Genomic DNA, 23560 nt, shown 5'->3' with positions numbered 1-23560 from the left:
ATTTATAATTAATTGTGATGTGAATAATAATTTTATAGTAAAACTCGTTGACTTTTAAATCGACTAATCTTCAAGTAAAAAGTTGATGAAAGCCTTTCATTAAATTAAAAATACATAATTTATATATAATTTTATACTTTTTTGCACCGCACACCATCCATGTTTATATTTGAATATATAATTTTAAAAAATCTTTGTAAAGAGAAAATTATTTCAAATTTTACTTGCCATAAATGCCCAAAATTTAAGTAAGAGTTCAAATAAAAAAATTAAAATCCTAAAAAGCACGGCCTCAAGTCATCACTTCAAATTATACCTTTTGAACTTGCATTAATACATTATTTATAACCTTAATATTATAATTCTGATGTCGCCACGGCAGTCCTTTACAGTTAGCCATAAATATCGCCAAGCTGACCCACACACCGGCCGTCGCTTATTAAGAAGATTTTAATATCACATAAGCGCTGCGTATTCGAGTCAACACCATTGGAAATTCAAATCTTGATTGCCAAGGCAGCGAGTAAAATATTCCTGTGGCCAAAGAAGAGACAAAAGGAAAGAGCAGACGGAGAAAGAGAAAAACACGCGCGCAACTGTTTTTAATTGAAACGAGTTTGCATTGTGTGGAAATTACGCGGGCATACGCACAGCATCTTCCTCCCAACAAAAAGCGGCTTCGTTTTGATCATCTTACCACAAATATTTATATTCACTCGGACAGCCGTGCGCGCATTCTTGAGAGAGAGCGAATATCAATTTGAAAAATGTCAGACCAAGAGAGAGAGATAAACAAAAACATAAAACAGCGTAGGCTGTACCATCACCCAGGTGGTTTTTCTGCGAATTCAAAAAAGGTTGGTCTGCTAATAAAAATAAATGTATCTCCTATAGTTGCAAATTGGAAGTTACAATTTTTTTTATTCAATAATTTGAATGAAATCGAAATTAAACGCTTTCACTTCACACAAAATATTTTAAAATTAATTTTTAAATATAATTGTGTTTAAAAAATATAATTATATATTTCAATAATTATTGTAAAAAATTTAAAATGAATTTTCTTATTTCCACTTTATGGGAATAATTTAATGCTCGTTGAAAACAACATTTTTCACTAATCGTATCGAAAAAGTCATTTAAGAAAATCCAGTTTGATTGAACTGATTTTTAGATTTTAATTTGGAAATTCATTTGTCCGAAAGAAAGGCGAGAAAAAGATCCGCATTTCAAAAAATTTGCATAATGTAGTTGGACGTGACAAAAGCCCCTCTTTCCGCGTGTCTTATTCAATTAGGCGTTTCACGTAAATGCGTTTTCAGTCTAAAATAAAAAGCTGGCTGCCGCTTTTTAAAATCCCACTTTTCACAAAGAAAATAAAAAAATGCGCCGCGAAGTGGCACGTGCGTGCAGCACAATATAAAAACTCGGCTTTTTCTTAATGAAAGACTTCTCTCAAATATGGTCAATGCAACGCATGACGTCGACACACACCATCGAATTCATGTGCCATTGTTTCTCTAAATGCGTTTTACACGCCGCGATTGCAGGACGTGAAGTGCTTCGGACGAAATTAAAATGCGTGTCATTCAAATATGGTTTGAAGCAGATGTTGCTCTTTGTTTGTTCGCTCGCCGAGTGCAGATTTAAAAGCTCGACGGCGGATAAGAGGGTAATTGAGTTAAAAGTCGGCAGCGGTTAAATTTGTTCTTTCTTTTGAGGAAAGTTCTTGAACCGCCAGAGCTTGGGTTATCACAACAAAATTGACCTCTTCGACCTCTCTCAAGCTCACTCACTGAATAACTTTGCATATCAACAGTTTCATTCAAAATATTTCACTATATAGAAATCCTTCAAATAATTTATTGTGAAATAAAAACTAAATAAATAGAATTATTAATCTCACAGTTAGTAAAACTAGTAAAAAATTTTGAATTTTTTTTATTCAATAATTTATCAGAAATTCAATTTTCAGATTTAAAAAATAATAAATTTATTGTATGGATAATAAGCACAACTAAAAAGATTGCTGAGCAAAAATTTAAAAAATTAATTTTGACAGAAACTAATTGAGGATGCATGTGTTTAACTCCATTCTGAATGCAGATGCGTCAACAATGCCATAAATTAAATAAAACTTCTCACCAAATTAAACTTGTTTGATATTTCGTAACTTTCCAGCAGTAAACATCTAGAAGTCATTCAGAAAAGAAGCTCCAAAAGTCACTTTTGCTGGCTGCTGCGATAAAAGTGCGCGCGCGATGTTTACTTTTCTCCAATACAGAGGACCCTATTTGTATTAAATTTATCAGCGAGAGGCGTTTTGTTTGCCGAAGAGACGCATCACGCTCACTTTTATCATGGAAGTCACATTTTCGTTGCATCCCATTCAACTGCAGGCTCAAGTTGGTCGGCATTGAGCAAGTCTCTTTTGACACAAATAATTAATCCGGAGCTCTCATTGAATAAAAATGCAGACGCAGATTTATTTATTTACTTAATTTGACTCTTTCTGTGTCAAGATCGAGCTGCAAAATAAACGTGCGCACTCCAACAGGTGGTGCAATTAAAAGGAAAACGTGCGGGGCAGATGTGAGGTGCATTGCAAATAATTTCAATTAATTGCTCACGGCTACTTTGTCCGACTGATCCGTACGTCGAAAACATCGATCTCGCATTCTTTTCTGAATGGAAAATTACATGTCGGTTACGAAAGTGCAAGAATCAATACGATTTTCCTTGTTAACTTTGCAGGAAAAATTATAATCGAAACACGCAATTGATCGACAAGTGACGTTATTGATGTTGTTTTCATCAGGGACAGCAAAATCTGGGTAAGTCATTTGAATCACGTAACAAGCAAGTGAGCTGTTAGAATTGTAAATGCGCATTTATAAAAATTCTCCAGAGAGGCTTTGAGAACCATTTTAAATTAAAATAATTCTGTATGCGTCACTCTCATTAATTTACATTCCACTTATTTTCTCTTCATTAAATATTCAAATCCTTCTGTTTTTTTTTATAATCCGAGAACCACTTTACTTTTTGAAAGGCAAAAAATAAGAAACAATTTTTTGTGAGTTCCAAGTCAATTTGTCTCCCCAACCCTTCACTAAGGAACGCCTTTATCGCAGCCATTAGACCCTAAGCAGAGACTAAGCCATTAAAAGTTTGAGCGAAAGGAGTCTCTTTTTTTCTAATGGCTGCCTGTGGCCGTAACTTTTCTATTCACACGACGAAAATTGATGAGCGACGGTGAATGTTGCTGCTGTGAAACCTGCAACAAATTTTTTTCAGCCAACGCCGCAAATTTAAAAAACGCTTCAGTCAGCAAGGCGGAATGAACATACGACTTTGGTCATTTCTGTTTTTTTATTTTTATGCTTCCATTCGCAAGGCAAGCTCTCGCTAAACGAGTAGAAAAAGCTCTCTCTTATATTGCAGTGTCGTTTGAGCGTGAAAAGCAGCGAGATTTGACACAACCGCAGTAATTTTCTGTGCGGTTTGATACATTTTTTTGAGACGGGTGTTGCGGTGGCAAAAATTTATGAAATCCATCCCGCGGTTGATTATTATACCAACACCAAGTTAATATTTTAATCGATACCGCACCAAGGCTTGTGAATAGAGTTCTTTAAAATAAGGAGAAAATCGAAAGCATTATGATAACTTTTTACTTTCATTTTTATCGCTTTTTATATTGACAAAAAAATAATAATTGGAGCAAAAATTTCGAATACAAGTGAAATTGTGCAAGTGATGTGTGAGTGAGCACGTGGGCTATAGAAATTAATTTCCACTCTAGCTCTTTTACAACAAAAATTTAATATAATTGCAGTAAGTATTAATTTTTAATTTTTCAAGGATTTCAATGATTGGATCACGAAGTAGTTTTGACCTTTTTCAAAGCTATTATTATCTCCACACTGTTCATTTGATAGATTACTTTTCATTCCAGGAGCAGGAAATTTTTGTGTCCCTTCGCGGCTATGCACGTTTTCAGCCCCAGAACGACCACCTTTTATTTTCTCACGGGCGCCTCGCGGCTGATTTATGGCGTTCTGCCGCATTTTCCAAATCCATTCACCGAGAGTTCGTAAAAATTCCAGCGCCGAAAAACAAAAAGAATCACGCACTGCATCTTCATACAAAATCCGCCCCAAGCCACTGGATTAACACCGCAATAAAATCCCTCTCATTTCGGTGATTTACACGATCCAGATGCAGATCGTTTTTGACGCCTTGATTTTCGGACGCGCCATTAGGAATCTCGCCTAATAACACCGCTGTTATATTTTATCATTATCTCGCCAGTCAGTGCAGTCTGCGTGTGCCTGCGCGAGTTTTATAAGCTTTATTTGGGTCACGGTCCTGCAAAGCAAACCCATCCAAAAATTCCACTTAAGTTTCGCTGACCACACAAATACTTTGTCGGTTGTGGTTTTTCTCAACAAGCTCAATAATAGGGTCCGACTTCAAAATAAAAGTTAAATTTTTTAAACATTTAACAATTTTAATGCAAAAGACTCGGTTCAATCTGACATTTGATATCTTAATTTGTTCAGCAGCAAAATACGAGACTCCACAGATTTATTTGAATTGTGGATCGCTTTATTTATATAATTTTTCATTTAATTTTCATTTTAGCAGTTTATTTCATCCAGCTGTTTACGCTTCATCTGGTTCTACTTATTATAATGGTACCTTTGACAGTGGGCGTTTTTCTATGAGTCATTTTCTACAATTGACTCACATAACACTATACTTTATATAAAGGAGACAGAAGTTGAATAAACACGGCACTATATATGCGGCGATACGAAAACAAATAACAGCACTTTTTTATCATTGTATTTGCTAAAGCGTTTCTCGCGGTGCGAACGTTATTGTATAACAATTCTTTCAGCCCATAAGGTCCACAGAATGCATTTTATTATTATATTTGCCGCCTTTCTTTCCTTCTTTCTTTCTCTCTCTCACTTTTCGTTTTTGAAAAGAGGAAACCCAACAATGCGAGGAAGGACTTGGGTTTCATATATGATGCACGCAGAGCGTCTGATTTCTAACTGCGGAGGAGGAGTATGACTTGCGCCTGCTGTCTCTCTGGCTTTTTCATTATTGTATATTATATAATCATAATAGACCCTTTCGGCATGTCAAATTTTTAAGCAGGCCACACCAAGTCTGCCGTCAGCATTGAGGCTTTGTGTTGTCAGGCTCAAGAGAAAGGGTCAGCAAATTGGGCGAGATGAGAGAGAGATTACTGTGGGAACCGTGACAGAGGTCTGGGGGACAATTGTAGTGCTGATTAACAAGAAATGCGCCCAAATTTAAAAAAAAATTAATAATAATCAACCTTCTTCAAAGAAATATAAAATAATTTTTGAAGGGAGGTTTATTTTTATATACAAATTCTCATTCTGTGCCAGATTAGACAGAATTTATTTGATAAGGGTTGCCACCATGCAGCTTAGATATAATTTTATCTCTTCGCTTTTTTATTCCTTTTCAACCCAAGCATCTGGACCCGTTTCTTAATCTTTTTGTGCGGTGGTCCGTGGCAGAAAAATGGTCCCCCACAAGGCGAGATGCTCGCGTGTGTGTTTGAAAGTTTTATTTGAATAACAAAGGCGGCGCAGGGACCACCACCGCCAGCATCCAACACCGTTTTCTCCCTCGTCTCTCTTGAAATATAAACGAGACAGCCGAAATCATCTCTGCTGCAGAGAAACCCCTCGTAATAATTGCCGTCTTGCGAGAGTAATTTCCATTTAAATAACGAGGAAATCTGCTCTGGTATACTTTTGACCTTGCTCGACAGACACTAAAGAACCTTGATTTTATTGAAATTATTCAAATTTTATTGGCAGTCAGGAATATATAAAAAGGTATATTACAGAATTATATTATTCCTCAAAGGTCACCCAAGTTCAAAAATTATCCTTCTTTCTGGAAAGTGAAAATGTTCCAAGAAAATTATAGCCCCTTTACCTCTTTTGACAAAATTGTCAAGCGTCTCGAATTTCCGGAATTTTTCTCTGAAGGATATAATAAAAGTTTGATCAACCCTTTTCTTGCGCGAATATCTTTTCACTCTGTTGGGCGCGCACGTGTCCATCCCTGAAAGAAGGTTGTTTTGTGCCGGCCTGATTTATTGTTGACAGCAAAGGCATTTCGTTTTAGTTCCGATTATTAAACTGGCGGGCCTCAATCATTTCGCTTTCTTTCAGGCCATAAAATTTATATTACACCCGGTCGTGGCTGCCGGCAAGGACAAGACACGCATAGATAGCGCCGAGTGCACACAGCCCGCGTCTTTGAATATTCAAATAAGGCAGTCCGTCGTCGAAAAAAGCATCCCGAGCCAGCAAGAATGGGAAATACAAATAAATCACGCGGCGGCGTTTTCAAGCGAGCCGGGGATTTTTCTCCTTTCCTGTGAAGTGAGAATTGTAAAACAGAGCGCGGCCGATCAATCTTTTTCGGGCCAAGTGCTGGAAAGACTCGAGTTAGGTGACGATGCTTTGATTCCCGAGATCTTTTCATGTGCCGACAAAACAGGCGTGCATACTGGGAATTTTAGTTCAAAGAAACACCAACTTTTTTGGTGAAAAAGTATAACAGAAAAAAATCAACAACATGCAGGATTTAAATTTTCCAAAAGTAATAAAAGCAAACGGAAATATTTTAAAATGAAATCTGCAAGAAAGTTGTTTTAATTAAATATTTAATTTTATACTTATATTTTTTATCAATGTTAGATTTCTATAATTAAGAGCCTGTCATTTTCAGAATTGAAAATTTAGATTCCTGAATAATTGGAGACTGTTGTTGAGTCTCGTCATCCCCAGAGTATTAATTTTTCCGATTATTATGCTTTGCGCACCGAGTATAGATACAACGAACACCTTCGTCATCCTTTTTAATATTCAGAATGTGAAACACGAAACCTAATTGGAATCCTCTCTTCAGCCGATGGCATATTACATTTCAGCTGCTCTCCGTCCGTTGCATTTTTTATTTTTCATCGAGTGACCCACACTTGTTTGATATTCTCCGGGCGACTTCCGTGAGAAAGGGCGCACAAAAGATTATGCGAATTGAAAATGGTTTCTATATAAATTTAATGCCCGAAAAGCAGCAAAAAGAATTTAATATTCCGCCTCGTTAGCCACGGCAGGGACAATGAGTGCGACAAAAAAAAATCCCGGGAACTTAACGGGTCTGCGTATTGTTTCCAATTCCTATTGTCAACGGTGCATGAAATTCCAGATCGTTGATGCACATCCAATGATTTATTTAAAAATAAAAATCAATCCAAAATAAAAGTTGTAAAAAGAAGGTTGAGAATTTGTTTATATATGTTTGCTCATCGTTTCTTAAATTTAATGATTCACACGCTCAATTATACCAGACATAAAAATTTTGCCTCCGTCGGAGTATTATTATTGTTGTGTTGCGAAGCCAAGCAAATATTAAATGAAAAAAATATGTCGCCTGCTGCGATGACGCTTGAAAGCGCCGGCCATATCGTGAAGTGCGTGTCGTCATAAAAAAAGAGCGGATGGCGAGCAAATGTTTAACTTTTTAATTAGGCAAAGCTGCAAGACAAAGTGACATCAGCTCGAAAGCAGCTCGCGGCTCGGAAAAAAATACAAGCTCTCCGAAATGCATATAAAAGAGCAAGAGCGTTTGTTGCCCTTCTCGCGCCTTATCTCGGCCGAGCGTTCCGGCTGCGGGCGCACTCAAAAATGAAGTGTTCACCAAAAAGAATTTTTCGTTTCAAAATGGGTTTTGTACACTTGAAAAATGGTCGGTAGGAGATATTAATGGCACGACGTTAAAATTACATGCTGCCCTCCAGAAAAATGTCACAACACTTGGTGATTAATTTTGAATGGCTGACAAAAAATTACATTTCCTAACCAAAAGCCACCGAAAGCTATTATATCTTTTAAATTACCTATCCAATGATTTAAAAGAGTAATTTTTAGACTTCATTTTTAATTACAAATCTTAATCAAAAAAGCTATAATGATAATGTCAAATTATTTTTAAACTTACAATTTTTATAATTTTAATAATAAATTAAATTTAAAAAATTATAATTATATCACATAATATGCATCATATTTTTAATTTTATTTTTTCAATTTTGCTATTTGTTTTTTATTATTATTTTTTTTAAATCATAAAATTTTTTGATATTTTTTATGATAAAGTTTTATAGAAAAAACTTTTCTCATGCTTTTGAAAATAACTCAATTTTCTAATTCATCTTCATGATTAGAAAATTTTAAAAGATTGATAACCGTCGATTTATTCATTTGGTTCATTGCAGATGGTTATTAACAGTTTGCCATCTATTGGCTTTGCCTCTCCTCTATTTTATTTGTGTGCACTATTTACAAGCGCATGCACGGCTGGCGGAAAATAGAAATCAATCAATCGCATCACAAACACTTTGCTCACTGTGAAATTAATTGCGACAACTTCACTTGTCATTGAGCAATTTCACCGCCATGCGCGTACAAGAAGTGTGCCCTGCTGCTGTGCGATTAGAAAACGGTCATTTTCCTTAATGAGCCAACAAATGGCGTGTAATTTGAAACACGATATACAACAAAATTATTGATATTGTACTCTCAATGAAACTCCTTCTGTATGGAAAACACCAAGCATTTCATGTTTGCATGAAAAATATGTTAATAAATTAAAAATTGTAATATTTTTGTACTTAATAAAATATTTGCCATTTTCACAAACAAAATATACAATTAAATTAGTAATTTTTCACTAAAGTCTAAAGCTTGACCGTTTCAAGTGGTTTCTTTGGGTTTAAAATTCTCTAAACAAGAAATAACAATGTAAAAATTTAAATAAATTATGGAAATATTATTTATGCAGCACTCTGAATTTAAAAGTAAAATATTTAACTCCAATACAAAAATTCAAATTTCAGCCTTTATGACGTTTCTAATCCTTTTTAGCGGGATGCATGTCAAGAACACAAGACATCGAAAACCTCGCACGTAGAACAGCAGCCGCAGCTCTCACGTTCACTCTTTCTTTTTTTACAATGCGCCTTTGGTGTGTACCCAGGAGAATTGTATGTTATATGCATGTACGTGCCCTTCAAGGGAGTTTGCCAACAGACTACCATTTAAGACGCACAGGAAGTTCGTTTTATCATGTGTGCAGTGTTATTTTATTGTGATTAAGCTGCCTGGGCTGCTCGGGGAATTATGCCGAGCATCGTGGCGTGTTCGAATGCACTCGAGTGCACCCGCTAATTATCCCCGCGCTACCCAACAATGCACGGCAACGGAAAGCCCGGATGGATTCGCCATGCTTTTTGCACCGAAAATGAGATTTTGTGTAGCAAGTGTGCGAATAGGCGTAGGGGACAAAAAAGGTGAAAAAAAGGAGAGAGGCAAAAGTCATCGAACTATAATATGCATGAGAAATTCAGTATATAATTCATCCTAAAAGTTTCTGATTTTCTTATCACAAAAAAGTTTCAAGCTCAATAGAGTTGATTAATTTTTGCTGATTAGTCCAGAAATTAATTTTCAAGTTTAATTCTCCCTAATTAATTATCATTATCAGATACAAATTAATAGAAATTTTTCTCACAGAATGAATTTATGTAACTTAAAAATTAAAATCTGAAATTTAGAACGAATTTGATTTTCCTTGCGGTTTAAATATAGAAATAAATAAGATGATGAATGCAGTTTAAAAATAAACCTCAATTAGTGTCTGTTTTAAAACTCTGAATTATGTTGTGTATATAAATTTCGAGCCCATCAACACAATTCTAAAAATATTAGTCGAGGTCACGCGATGGTAATTACCGCCTGATTTGTACCTCTGTCGGCTTTAATATATAAAAATTTCCACCCAAACGAAGGCTTCGAGGGTCTGCCCTGAACCGAAGCACATCGGCCGTGATAAATTTATTGTGTCACTCTGATGGAAGCAGTGTGTCAGCAGTGTGGGCCGCAATCATCGCGCACGTAACATATATTTTATACTGCACCACAGCTTCATATAGGTGGATTGTTATTATTCAAGAAGGAAGCCTGCCCGAGATAAAAACTTGCTCGTAGGCGGGTCTCGCTTTTTCCAGCGTTGATCTCATCAAGTGCCCACCTTACGTTTTATGAAATTATATACAAACTCGCCGGCACTTTTCGCCTGTAACCAGAAACCAAAAAGTCTGTGAAGAGAAAAAAATTTTGAAGCTGTTTTAAATTTTAACTTTTTTTAAATTACAATAATAATTTTTGTTTCGTTTAAAAAAAAATAGTGTTGTCTTTTTAGGTTTATTTAATTCTGTTTAAAGATTTTTGCGTTGATACGTTATTATTTATTATTTCCCACAAAAGGTGTGCGTTTCACGTGAAGAGGCCTGTCCAGGCGCGAGTTTTCCGCCACATTCCATTTCTTTTCTTCTTCCTAGTGGCACGCACGAAAATAAATAAAAGCTTTCTTTCATTCCATCTCGCAGCGGGAGTGAAAAGCAGCTTTATGAAAATTATACAGCCGCTGCCCGCCGCCGCACAATGGACAGAGTCAGCGCGCTCTGCAGCTGGAGAAAAGCATCTTGCAGACGACCTTCACCCTCCCCGAGGGGGTGGTTTATTATATCCATTCAGCTGGTCCCTGTCTGCATAGCCAGCCAGCTCCACTATAGTATTATTGGAGCAGGTGGTGGCTTTAATTGTCTTTAATTTGCGCAGACTGATTATTTTATTGCTGGGGTGACTTGACTGGAGTCTGCGTACCGAGGGGTGGCTTTTCAATTGCTCGCAAATGAGGATTTATTCGACGCCTGCTGCGGCATATTTTATTATTTGTGTTGCTGGAGAGATTTTATCGGCACGTGTGCCAGCGGTAGATCCAAATGGTTGATATAGATTCAGCAGAATAAATTGAAAAAGCTAATAATTTGTGTGAAAAGACCAGAAGATTTTCCCAAAATTTTATGATACCATCTAAGCAATCAGATCTGGTGAAAATTTACAAATTTTTTTGAAATTTATTGTATTGACTGTAAAAAGATGAGTTTTACGTGGATAATTATAAAAATTATTCACTCGAGGTTCCGACTCTAATTTAAATGGGTTTAATTTTAAATTTATATTGCAAGTTGTAAATCACAACCAATAAATTTCACATTTGGCGAGAAATTTTACAATAATTATGAAAAAATTCCTAATTTCTAATTTGATAGTTTTTTATTGACACGTTTGATTTTTAAAGACTTTAATATTCTTTTTTTTTACCAATGTCTGATTTTGCTATATCACTTTTTACTTTGGCGTGAAATTTGAGGATTTTAGTGAAATAGCCCTGTGGCAGCTGTGATTATTATTCCGACTCGTATTATTTAGTGCACGAGTCAAAAACAACATTTCCACATCAAATGTTTAGAGTAAGAACCGCTCACTTCAAACGCATTTTTTTTTGGCGTGCTGGAAGCTCACGTATTTTTCGCATATTTCACTGCGGGCCAGCCGGCAGCAACTATTCTACTATAGCCTTCAAGGTTGTGGCGGATTTTCAGCAGCCACGCACGTACAGCTGAGACGCGTATCAATTTCGAAACAGGAACTAAATTAAGCTTTTTGACTGCAAATTTGAAACAAGAAATTTAATAAATAATAAAAAATCAACACATCAAAAAGTGTCAGTATTCATTTAACTTTTAAATATTACAACAAAACAGTTTTAATTAAAAATATTAAATTTATTCAACTAATTCCTTTATCACGAATCATACTTTTTTATTGTTTGCTTTTTTTTATTGCCCAATCCCATCTGCGTTATGTATTATTATATTATTTCTCTTTCGTATATATTTTTTCCTCGGCGCGCGGCATTCTGCCGTCTTCATCCCGGAGGTCAACAAGTTGTAATTCCATGCATAAATTATTTTTATTTTCACAACGCACCTCATCGCCGGCGGATTGGCCAAGCAATATATTCATAGATGGGTGGCTTGTAAGCGCGAATCTGGCTATATTTGGACGCGGTTTCTCATTTTGCCGGCGCTGCATGACTGCTGATGTTGCTGAATGAAAATGAGTCGGTGACACTTTGACACGAGAGGTGCACTTCCAATTAGTACACAAGGCCGGTTGACAGATCGATCTGAATGAAAATTGATTCAAGGACTTCCGCGCCGCATCGCTAATTGAAAAACACAAGTATCCTGTCCTCAGATTCATTGAAGTATATTTTTGAAAGAGGAAAATTTCCGTTTTTTATACAAAAATAAGGCAGAAGTTCATAATTTTTATAAGCTTCCTATAACTAATACATGTCAAGTGACATTCGAAAGCACAATGAGCTGGAGTTGTTCCTACCTGATAAGATAAAGGTCATCCGTGGTATCGGTCGGAAAACGTGCGGTGCCAGTTTCGCCGGTTCCATTCCAAATCAATGAATGACATCGAAAGTCCGAGGTTGTGGGAGCAACGCAGAAACTCGGAAGGAAAATTGCACCCCCGCGTTCGACTTTCTTTTCTGTTATCAACGGCGGCGACAGCGATAATAATGTAGTGCGTGCACGTTATATACGCGGAGTGGATGTAGTCCTGCCTCCTGCTTTTCACAACTGAAAACATACACTGAAGGATGAAGTTGAAGTGCGCGAGGAGGAACCAGGCTCGCAGCAGTTCGGCCGCCGCACCGACAGCGCCACCTCGAAACGCGCTCGTCCAACTAGGCCGTTGCTTTTTTAGCATAAGGCCCCGAGCGACATCTACGGCCGCAACTGGCTTAATTTTATAATCTCTTATCTCTATATGTCTGCAAAAATTAAAAAAATAAATTGTATAAAAATTTAGTTAAAAATTTGACGAAAAACTAATTCTTACAAGATTTTAGAAAAAATAAAATCAATTAGATGTTATAAATTTTCTTAGAGGCTGTTGCCATGACAACTAGAAATTTATTGAACAATTTTATTACCTCTTCTCTATTCAATAACTAAACGAGGATTTTTTAAATAGGTGGTAATTTATAATAATGGTAATTTTAAAATTAAATTTTTTATTATTTTATTAATGCAAGCTTTTTAGGGTCCAAAGAAGAAGAAAAAGCTGACTAAAGAGGAAAAAGCAAAGCTACGAGCTGAAGAGCTAGAGCGGATTCACCGGGAGGAAGAATTTGAAAGGTCGGCATTCAAAGATGAATTCGTTGAATCTATTTTGATGAATTTTGAAATGTTTCAGAGAACGACTTGCGAAAGAAGCGGCGGAGGCGTTGGAAGCCGCCAGGCAGAAAGCGGAGGATGATGCGAAAAGAGAAGTCCAGGAGCAAATTTGGCGAATGGAGCAGTTGGAGCACACCGAAGAAATTGTGTCCACATTGCTCGCTGAAGTGTCAGAAGCCGAAATGCAGGAGCGACAGGAGAAGCAGGTGCTTTTAAACCCTTTTAAATGTTATTGCCAAAAATTTATACTTTCGAGATATCCTTTTTTGCCGTGGAATGTTTTGCGCTTATTACCGCTCCCTGCTCTTTTTGGTGTAACTCAATAAAATAAAACGCGCCGACTCTTAATTAATGTTGCAATTAAGTGGGAGCAATACATGAAGTGCGATGGCCTACCTGACCCTGCCTCACCTCCTGGCATGCACACCTACCTCCATTTGTGGAGATCAGAGCCGAGTGCCCGTCGCAATATCGAGCCGGTCGTGGAGAAAACGGCAGAAGTACTTCAAGTGAGCATTAAACACTGGTATTACAAAGTAAATGAATAAATTATTAGAAGGAAGACAAAATATGTCTAAAGAAAAAGTTAATCGGTTGAAGATAAAAATAAATATAATTATATTTTTTAAATTAATTATTAATTTAATATTTAAATATTTCTATATTAAAATTTTTCCAGCAAAAATATAATTTTTTAAAACCCTCCTAAAAATTTTAGCTCCTTTTCGATTTGGATGAATTAATCGAAACTGACTCTGGTGGGAAGTTGCAACCGTTATGGAGGGAAGTGCGTCAAAAAGTGCGAAACGAGCAGCAACTGCGTCTGGACGAGGCCACCTACGGCCTCCTGAGGGCCGCTTCCACAATGGTGGCCTCCGTCGACTCGACCCTCGTGCGGTACCATCGAGACGCCAGCCCCTTCCTCACCCTGACGCTGCACACAGATCTGGCAGCCCCTTTGTCAGACGCGCCTCCTCCAACTTGGAACTTCGAAGAGTTGGGGGTGTCCATGCAAATGCCGCCGCAGTTCGTTGGCCTCCACGCCGCAGCCCGGGCACTGTGGTTACGCTACGACCACTACACCGACCTTTGCCCCTCGAGGATTGCACCTCCTCCTCCAGATCACCATCAATTGGGTTCAAAACAAATTTCTCATCAATTAGAATTTTTTTAAAAAATTAAAAATATAATACAAGTATAAAAAATTTGCCGCAAGTTTCCTTTTTTTAAATTAAAATAAGCTTTGCTTCTAACCTAAATGTTTGTGGAATTTCTCTCATTATGATTTTCTATTATATAAAATTTAATATATTTAATTTAATCTTTAAGAAATATCAAATAATTTAATTTTAATAATTGTTCAAATTACTTTAAAAAAATTCCGGACCTCTTCCCCAGTTGAAAAAAGCCATCTTTTAAAATTAAAATATTACGAATAATTATAAAAAAGTTATTATTATAATAACAGTCATGGCACAGGTAACAAGTAACACAGGTTGCATACTAACAGAGAACTATAATTGATTCGTTATTTCTTTATTACACACGAATGATGATCAATCATATACATCATAATATACTTTTTGCGGATTATAATTTAATCTCTTTTCACTTTCCATTTCAGATATGAAAAGTGTTGCCCTTCAATTGTGGCAACAGAGGCTGGAGGAGAAAGAGCAAGAGGCAGAGGAGCAGGCAAACTTGGCAGCCGCAGTCGCCGCAGAGGAAGAAAAAAGGTTGCTTTTGGAGGCTGAAACCGCCAAAAATAGAGAGCTAGGCCCACCTTCCGCACATCAAGATGCTCCTCCGGGCGAAAATAAAGTGCTCGAGGAAGGAGATGAAATTCAGGGTGAGGATGAAGTGTGCAAAGAAGCTGAAGGAGAAGACGGAGAGGAGAAAGAGGAGCCTCCAGTCAGAGATGAAGAAGGTGGATTTTGAAAATTTTAATAAGATGAACTTGAATTTATTTTGATTTAGCCGAGCGGCAAAAGGCAGAAACCGAGGCCATGATTAAAGAAACTCAACCCCACGAGTTGAATTTGCGAAAAATGGCAGTGCTCGGTGGGGTTTTGCACTTGGACTTGCTTGAGCAGCCTCCACAGCCTAGAGAGTTGAATAAAAACCTTTCACTCACTGTGCGTAAGTAAAATTTAAGCACTTGTTATATAATTAGGAATTAATTTTTCATATCTCTTAAAAACGTGCAGATAAAAATTTGACAAGGTTTTTTATGACAAAAACCAAGAGACATTGTTGAAGATAAGTGTCATGGTGAAAGTCCAACTTTTGAAATGGCAAAATTGTCTATCATCTTTTTTACTTTTGCTAATAGACAAACCACACGTCAATAGTTTTGAGCAATCTTATCAAAAAAGAAAAAAAAATTAAGAAAACAACAGAAACTGGACTGGATTGCTTTCCAAGGTGTCTGAATTTCATCGGATGATAATTTTTTTGTTGGCGTTGATTTTTTTTTCATTTTGATGCTAAGCGAGAGATAAGATAATTTCTGTGGCACGCACAATATGCGCAAATAATCAATCTCCGTTCTGTGGTCAAGGAGGAGCATGTTGTAGCCCACTGTGACACAATGGAGCGCGATGAAAAGGTGACTTTTGCCGCAGATAAGATCTGTGTCGATTTGCGTTGCTCTGAGCTACTTGAGTCGCGCACGAAAGCCAATCACTTTGTGAAAAGTGCTCGGAGAGTAGCACTTTATATCGCCACGAGATAACAATGAAAACAGCACTTTGGCCGAGCACCGGGCGCCCCAGCAGCCCAAGTCACTCCGAGCCGCTCGCTTAGATAAGCTATGCGAAAATTCGCCGCTGGTTTTATTGCGTGTTTTGTGTTCAACGCCGTTTGCTGTGCCGCCGACTTACCACAATGCAAGGTCCTGGACGTCAAGGCGATCGGCACCATCTTCTCGAACGCGGGGCATATCCTGCAAAGTCACACCGCCGAAATGCCCAGCGTGCCGTGTCCTGCGAACCAGACCATCGTCGGCGTTTCTGGCTGCTCCTACTGCACCCTGACTGAGATAATAGCCTGTCTGGGGTCGTCGGTGACCTCCCTGCCGTCGCCCAGCGAGCTGCCAGCGATCGTTTCGGCGCTGCACGTGTCCGCGTCACTAATTCAGATTATTTACAAGAGAGCGTTTTACGGCAAGTACATTGGCGAAATCCACATCGAGGAAAATCACCTCGCTCTGATCAACCAGGACGCCTTCGAAGGGGTGGAAGGCGTGCGCTACTTGAGCCTGGCGAAAAACGGACTCTGCATCCTGATTCCGCAGATGTTCTATCACTTGAAGGAATTGCAAACTTTGATTTTGGACGATAACAATTTGGAGTTGAACGAAGGCTATTTTGAGGACCATAACATAATCAGCGAAAAGTATCTCACGAAATTGGAACGCATGAGTTTTCAAAATAACCCAATAAAGGTCCTTCCCAGCAACTCCTTCAAATGGTTAAAAAACAGCCAACTGTCTTATTTGTCGTTGAAAGGAACAAAAATCGTCTCAGTCCATCAAAGTATGATTTCTACCTGGTTAAAAAGTTTCCAGAGAGTTCTAACATTTTCTATTTTAATTTTCAGAGAGCTTTCAGTCAATTAAAAAGTCATTGAAGGAGCTTGAACTGGCCGATAGTGCGAACGTCGAGAATATTATTTACAATATTACAACTGGCCTAGAAGGAGGTGTAATTGAGTACCTGGGACTCAGCTCAACAGGGCTGATGCAAATTCCCAAAGATGCCCTGAATCTAGTTTCGCCGACGCTGTTAGGATTGGCCCTTCAGGGTAATACTTTTCACCGACTGGACAGCTCATCCTTTCCTCCACTTCCCTCATTGGTTACCTTGGACTTGCGAAGGTGCGCTATTTTGACGCTGGCAGACGGTGCTTTCAACGGCCTGAAATCGCTGACAAATCTATACCTGTCCGGAAACCGTTTGAAAATCATCTCCAAGCCGTTTAATGTTTTGAATAACTTGCAGTTTTTGGACCTCAGTAACAACCCCGATCCGATTCTTAGTACCGAGAGCGCCGTGTACAACATCCGAAAGGGCACATTTAAAGGGCTTGAAAAGCTGGAGGTGCTCAATTTGGCCCATTCCCGAGTGAAATTTATAGATAAAAACGTTTTTGAGGATACGCCAAACCTATCCACCCTCTCACTGTGCGACACCTACATAAACTTGGAAACTGAGTTTTTGCATTACTTGCCAAATTTGGTTCTTCTGGACCTCAGCAACAATGACAATTTTGATTTCAAGCCGGAGTTATTCAAGGGACTCTCTAAACTGCGGAGTTTGCGTCTCATTAACTGCGAAATTGAATCATTCGAGGAGGACGTTGACTATTTCGAACACATGACCAACCTGACTGAGCTCTACATGTCGCACAACAAAATTTCAATTATTCCCCGCACAATGTTCCGCTCTCTGCCGCATCTGCGGTCACTTTTTTTGGAAAACAATTTGATCGACTCTTGGACGACGGCAATTTTTGAAAACAATACCGAGCTGATTCAAATCTACATTGACAACAATCAAATTTGTTATTTGACTAACGAAACTACCTCTGAGCTTTTGAAAATGAGGCACATCTCCTTTGAGTACAACCCTCTCATTTGCGACTGCAACCTGCACAGTTTCATCCGACAACTCACAGACTCTGACATCAAAGTTAATCACTGGATGGAAAACTTAAATGGCTACACGTGCTACGACCCTAGCTTAAAATTGGACTTTCTTATTAACCGGCTGCCAGCTATGAATTGCTCCCGCACTTCTGCCCCCTCGGTGCCTGAAGATCAGATTGACAATTTAGTGGCAATCGTCAGCAGTGCCTCAGTGGGCGCAATTTGCATAGTTATAATGGCCACCTCCATCGTTCTTTATAAAAAACGCAAAAACTTGCGATTTTTCGGAATCATGGTGAAAAACGCCATATCAGTTGCGTTACAAGAAGATGACAAGGAAGATCAAGAGATCATTTACATTTACGACGTTTTTGTCTCCTATTGCGACTCTGACAGGGACTGGGTCATTCAGAAACTGCTGCCTTCTCTGGAGCGAGAAAACCAACTCAGGGTGTGTCTGCACGAAAGAGACTTCCAGCCCGGCTACGGAATTTTAGACAACATTGTCCACTGCATCGACAAAAGCCGCTCACTAATAATTGTCGTGTCAAAAAAGTCCCTGAAAAGTCAGTGGTGCCAATTTGAGATGCACCTGGCCCAGCACAGATTCATTGAGGCGCGGAAGGAGCAGCTCATTTTGGTGCTCATGGACGAGCTTCCGAGAAGCCAACGACCGAGGACTTTGCATTATCTGATGGCGACAAGGACATTCCTTTTGTGGGACGAGAAACAAAGTGATTTGTTTTGGAAGAGACTAAAGCGCGTGTTACTCATGGACAAAAGTAGGACAGTTTCAATCGTATGATATTTTTAATATAATGCGCAATCGGCGTAAATCCCCAAAGTGCCAGTCATCAAAGTATATTATTCACGTATATCTTGTGTATAGTTATCATAACATAATCGCAATCATTTAATTTTCCTGATGTACCAGGTGTTTTCATTTTTGATAAAAAGTACAAAATCAGTGCATATTAATAAAGATCATTTATCATTTTATAATCGCTTGTGATTTTATTTATCTCCTAACCGTAAAAAATGACTCGCATAATAAATAAATATATCAGGAAATTGAAAATTTTCCTACCTTAACTGCAGTGTCGGAGCCGCTATCTCTGCAAAAGGTCCACTATTACGTAATGTATGTCCCTCCGCCTCCACCTGAGCCGGGGAAGAAGCGCCTGCCAGAGGAGATTGAAGCTGAAATCAAACTACAGGAGCTAGAATTTGAGAAGATTGCACAAGTGCATATTAGGTAACAAAAGACTTATTAACAAAACAGAAATTGTGAAAATAAATTATAAAAAACGGCTCATTGAACTCTCATTAAAAAATCAACGAGCAATTTTAAGGAGATAAGATAATACAGATTTAATTATATTATTAAAAATGATATTCTCTTTAAAATTAATAAATTACAGCTTGCCAAATAGCGTCCTCTGGTTTGAGCCACCGATTGTGGTTGGCTGGGACGAGAAGAACCAGTATTGGAGCACGGAAGATCTGCACGACCTGAAATTTTTTGAGGAAAAACAACTTTTGTCTTTTCGCGCAGGCAGACTCGGGCCTTTGGCACTCGCCGCTTTCAAATACACAAATCTCCCTTACCAAACTTGGGAAATGAAACCTACGCCAAACGGAATCGTCCTCTCAATTACAGCCGCCGTCGTATTAGTTGAATTCAGTTTTAAAGTAAATTAAGAAGTATAAAATATAGAACAGAATCCTAAATTTTAATCTCAGGATGGGTTGGTTTGTCTCAGCCAGCTACAAAATGGTTCAACTGCCGCCCTTCAGGACCAAATCGGAATTTACTTTAAGCCCCAAAAGTTAATAAAAGTATTTTATTAATTAAATAAAAAAAAATCCAAATTATTATTTTTCTTTAAATCAGATCATGCGTCTCGGTGGCGTTGACGTTTTTCCACCTCACGATGCCCACTGCTACATGTCCGCGGTCGCTCCAAAACAGAGAACGCCTGAGCGCCACTTGTATCAGTGCATGGCTTTTGCCGCAAAGTCGCACTGCTTCGCCTGGAGCAGGTGGAATTTACTGGCTGGCATGTCCAAAATGGTCTTGCAGATGAAAGAGATCAACGTTGAAGATAAGAAAAAATCGGTAGTTGAAATTTATTTAAAAAAAATAGAATGAGAATTAATTTTCATAATTGTAGCAAGCTGAGTACGAAATGCTCTTGGTCACTAGTCAAAGGTCGAGCGTTGTTCAATGTACGGAAGTGAGTCAAAGTTTTAGTGATGAGCCTGCGCCAGGAATGAAGGTGATTATATGACTTTGTGTTATTTTCGAAAATTTATAAAATTTTGTAGTTTTATGCTGACGTTTTACATCTCCTTCTGGAGCATGGGTCTGCCACAGCAAAATCGCACTTGAAAAATCCCGAAGTGGCACTTGTCAACACCGTGTTCACAATTCTCGACGCAACAAAAGTTTTGAGTTTTTCTTAATAAAAAAATATTGCATTTTAAAAGACCGAATGAATAATTTTATACTTCAACATGAACTTATGCAACTGGAGATGTGTAGGTGCGCAAACGGTTGCATAAATTCTCCCCATGCAGGCGTCGAAAAATGGAATGATAAATAATCATCACTTTTCTTTGTTTTGATTCACCACAAACACAAAACTCGCGAGATAAACTAGGTTGTTCAAACAGAGAATGAAAGCAGTTTTCTTTTCATATGAATACATGAGTTTTAATCCTAATAAAAATATTCGTCAATGCTTCAAATGACGGCTGATTAAAACGCAGAAACAAGAAAATACCAGTATCAATGCATTTCACATGAAATAATTTACCCCTCCAACCACCTCTTCGTACAGCATTCCTTTTCCTTGTTGCTTTTTTTAAATGCACTCTATTGGAATTTTGACAAGAATCAACATGCAATTTTTTACATATTTTTTTACACATCGCACAAACTCCTCAGTGAGGACGAAAAATGGCAACTCTTAATAACAAAATTCGTTCATTCGCTCCCTTCTCCCGAAATTGGTAACCAACAATAACAGCATTTTTCAGCCTCCCTTTCATGCGCGCTCCCTCCTTAAGGTGGTGTGGAAAAAAATGCAAATGCAAGCTATTGTAACTAGATTCATTACAAATAATGACAATGAGCAGAGATAATAAAAAAAATATGAGAGTAATTACGTATATAACGCTAAAATGATTTTTAGTGGTTTTTGTCCTGAGTTGAGTTGAATTTCGAGCGAACTGCTCGTTTGGAGAAATGAAATTTTTTCCAGGTGTTTAGTTTATTTACCTAACAGGGATAATGATCCAAATTTAATTACCACCTCTTTACACTTTCTAAAAATTAAATCAAACAAACAAACTTGACATACGCAAAACGTACAATTCTATTTGTAAAAATAAAAATCTCGACCAACGCACACAATGTGAGAGGAACTAAATTTTAGCACTATGATACACTCAGTGGAACAACAAGATGGCACACGCCTGCTTTTAGCTGTTTGCATTCTTGAAGATGAGACAAGACAGTGGAGAGTATTCGCAGTCTTTGCACACAGCGGAATATTTAAAAGCTTGGAGGAGCCGCGAGTCTCGTTTGAAATTTTATAAATATTTAATTTATCGACTACCTGGCAGTGAATTTGATAATCATTCGGAAAAATTCTAACTCTTCTAATTAAATAGTTGAGGCCCCACGACTGGTCCAAAAGCAGAGTGTATTAAATCGAAGAAATGTGTATTTTTAATGAATAGCAGTTTTGCCTTGAAATTAATTGAGCTGTGGTTGTTATGAGCTTCGCGAGTCAGTGCCCAGATCGTTGCTGCGCGCGTCCGTGCTTGATTCCGAGTGACTCATTTCAGACGACGCACTACTAGACTGTCCCGACTGGTCCGAGTTGACCAGTTTTGGTTTGTACTCGGTGATAATCACAGTCACATTGTTCACTGTCACCTCGCGATGTTGCGCACTACTGCGATCCACATTCTTCAGTCTCGATCTGCAAATTGTTTATTGCTTTACGTTCTTGTTTTGACCGAGCATGTAAATAAGGGCCACACAAAACCAAAGAAAGGTAAATGAGCATTATGTATGATTTAACGCTGAGTATAGAACTGATTTTAAATTCATCAATCGTCATTCGCATGCATTTTTAACAAACGCAAATGGTTGTTTCTTTGATTAAGGCATATTTGGAGCAATTAAGAAACTTAAATCAAGTCTGAATTATCTTTAAAAATTGATTTCAAGCAGCTAAAATTTATAATAATAATAAAAGTATTTATAAATTTGAAAGTTATTCGCGGCCTATAATCTTTCAAAAACAATCTGATTGTAAATCTTTTAAATAAATTTTGTATCTTCTCGTTGCAATAGTTTCACAACAGACTGAAGTTACATAATAAAAATGTAAAATAAATTTTAGTAAAGAAAAACAAAAGTTGTACTCACAGGAGTTTACCCTTCTTGGAATATTTATCTGAAGTTTTCTTGTCTGACTTGCCACCTTCCTTTTTAATTTTTGGTGCTGCCGGTGTGAACTGTTGAGCCACTTGTTGTGCCACCAGCTGCGGATTTATTCTCGGCTTCCTATCAATTGATTCACAACCAATTAAACCTTTATCAAAAATTCAAAACAAAAGATGTTGGTACCTAGTGGAAGTTCCTTTCCTTATGTCGCACATCAGGCACTTGAATGCTTCGGCATTATTTCTGTACGTACAAACACTGCAATCCCAGTAGTTATCTTCCAGCACTTTCCGCTTTGTTCTTCTGAAAATTTTAAAAATTAATACTTCCTCTTGTTTTGCAACAAAATTTGATCAATTAAAAATAGAACTATCGCCACGGTGGCTTTTTTTATAGGAAGTAAAAAAAACAAACATTATTATTAAGAAATAATTATTTTCCATAAATAATCTCACTCTTCCAAACTGGTGGTCGGAATACTCGGAAAAAGCTTTCTGCCAATCAACTTCCTCATGATCTTATTGATTCGTTTCTTTTTTTTTTGCCTTTCCAGAGAAAAACAAACTTGTGTAAAATGGAAGTGCGATGCTGAGTTTTTATTGCGAGCAGGCGGCGTTTTTCAAAAAGCATGACGTGTGGACTTGACTTAAGAAAATTACGACTGAAACGTCACAGCGACAATATTCGTGGCGTTTTGATCCTACAGTCGGGCACGAAAACGCGGCCACGGCGTTTTGGGTGCATTATAGGAGAGGCCGTCAGTGGCGAAGCAGGTCTTTGAACTCGGCGTAGCGGTGTCTGCCCGATAATAAACACGCCAGACAAACGGCCCTTCAAGCGCCCCTAGGCACGTAAATCAACCCTTAAACGTACAAATCGCTTCCACTCACCTGTTGGGACTTTTCTTATGGTCCATATTCGAACCTAAGAGCGGTTTTGGGGAGAAAAAGAGGTGAAATTAACACGGCCATAGACGGTCGGTGGATGTAGCCTCCATATTGAATTTTTCGCGGCCGGTGAGAAACCGGTTCGAATTTCCTAGAAAACCGGTTGTGTCCCACTTTGAAACACATTGTAGAAGGCCTGAAACGGTTAAAATACCGAATCAAACCAGTTAAAAACCTTTCCCACAAATAAACCTCATGAAAATGTACTACGCGAAGCAAATCAGTGAAGGTCGTTTTCGCACATTCTTTTACTTTTTTAACACATTTTCTGATTTATC

At 37.9% G+C, this 23560-nt stretch overlaps 4 protein-coding genes across 6 annotated transcripts in view; 2 read left to right on the top strand and 2 right to left on the bottom strand.

Moving 5' to 3' along the window:
• Positions 1–12639, bottom strand: part of LOC132192698 (rho GTPase-activating protein 7) — a 43707-nt gene extending 31068 nt beyond the window's left edge. Inside the window, exon 1 of the mRNA XM_059612780.1 lies at positions 12375–12639. The gene's annotated coding sequence lies outside the window, so the exon portion shown is untranslated. The remainder of the gene's footprint in view (positions 1–12374) is intronic.
• Positions 12329–20440, top strand: LOC132205693 (dynein axonemal intermediate chain 7-like). The gene is made up of 13 exons (XM_059634943.1): positions 12329–12388; positions 13092–13186; positions 13245–13431; positions 13591–13734; positions 13944–14361; positions 14850–15152; positions 15203–15364; positions 18972–19128; positions 19295–19565; positions 19617–19712; positions 19768–19992; positions 20048–20152; positions 20202–20440. The coding sequence occupies exons 1-13, from the start codon at positions 12329–12331 to the stop codon at positions 20337–20339; spliced, it is 2361 nt and encodes a 786-aa protein (XP_059490926.1). The 3' UTR covers positions 20340–20440.
• On the top strand, positions 15390–18894 carry LOC132192833 (toll-like receptor 13). Its single transcript, XM_059613002.1, has 2 exons — positions 15390–16761; positions 16826–18894. The coding sequence occupies exons 1-2, from the start codon at positions 16038–16040 to the stop codon at positions 18676–18678; spliced, it is 2577 nt and encodes an 858-aa protein (XP_059468985.1). The 5' UTR covers positions 15390–16037; the 3' UTR covers positions 18679–18894.
• Positions 20441–20574: 134 nt separating the features above from the next.
• Positions 20575–23365, bottom strand: LOC132205832 (YY1-associated factor 2). 3 transcript variants are annotated; one of them, XM_059635153.1, is made up of 4 exons: positions 22791–23025; positions 22519–22638; positions 22318–22455; positions 20575–21865 (listed from the first exon to the last, which is right to left on the bottom strand). In XM_059635153.1, exons 1-4 carry the CDS (start codon positions 22847–22849, stop codon positions 21655–21657), a joined length of 528 nt encoding a protein of 175 aa, XP_059491136.1. In that variant the 5' UTR covers positions 22850–23025; the 3' UTR covers positions 20575–21654. The 3 variants fall into 3 exon arrangements, with proteins under 3 accessions (XP_059491136.1, XP_059491138.1, XP_059491137.1); XM_059635155.1 differs by lacking the exon at positions 22791–23025 and adding an exon at positions 23226–23347 and having other exon boundaries at positions 20576–21865; positions 22519–22635; XM_059635154.1 differs by lacking the exon at positions 22791–23025 and adding an exon at positions 23226–23365 and having other exon boundaries at positions 20577–21865.
• Positions 23366–23560: the final 195 nt, after the last annotated feature.

Source organism: Neocloeon triangulifer, unplaced genomic scaffold, assembly GCF_031216515.1.
Source record: "Neocloeon triangulifer isolate White Clay Creek 2 clone unplaced genomic scaffold, ASM3121651v1 ptg000003l, whole genome shotgun sequence".
In the NCBI taxonomy this organism is placed as follows: domain Eukaryota; kingdom Metazoa; phylum Arthropoda; class Insecta; order Ephemeroptera; family Baetidae; genus Neocloeon; species Neocloeon triangulifer.
Note: the sequence above shows the minus strand (reverse complement) of the source record. Positions and strands in the feature narration are given on the sequence as shown.

What these genes read in the sequence shown, in the direction of transcription:
- LOC132205832 (XM_059635153.1), bottom strand. Translation starts at nt 22,849, where the DNA reads ATGAGGAAGTTGATTGGCAGAAAGCTTTTTCCGAGTATTCCGACCACC. An exon ending in CCGACCACCAGTTTGGAAGA is followed by an intron (nt 22,639 to 22,790) that starts GTGAGATTATTT and finishes TAAAATTTTCAG; the next exon opens with AAGAACAAAGCGGAAAGTGC. An exon ending in AGGAAAGGAACTTCCACTAG is followed by an intron (nt 22,456 to 22,518) that starts GTACCAACATCT and finishes ATCAATTGATAG; the next exon opens with GAAGCCGAGAATAAATCCGC.
- LOC132192833 (XM_059613002.1), top strand. Translation starts at nt 16,038, where the DNA reads ATGCGAAAATTCGCCGCTGGTTTTATTGCGTGTTTTGTGTTCAACGCC. An exon ending in AATCGTCTCAGTCCATCAAA is followed by an intron (nt 16,762 to 16,825) that starts GTATGATTTCTA and finishes TTTAATTTTCAG; the next exon opens with AGAGCTTTCAGTCAATTAAA.
- LOC132205693 (XM_059634943.1), top strand. Translation starts at nt 12,329, where the DNA reads ATGTCAAGTGACATTCGAAAGCACAATGAGCTGGAGTTGTTCCTACCT. An exon ending in TCCAGTCAGAGATGAAGAAG is followed by an intron (nt 15,153 to 15,202) that starts GTGGATTTTGAA and finishes ATTTTGATTTAG; the next exon opens with CCGAGCGGCAAAAGGCAGAA. An exon ending in AGCCCCAAAAGTTAATAAAA is followed by an intron (nt 19,713 to 19,767) that starts GTATTTTATTAA and finishes TCTTTAAATCAG; the next exon opens with ATCATGCGTCTCGGTGGCGT.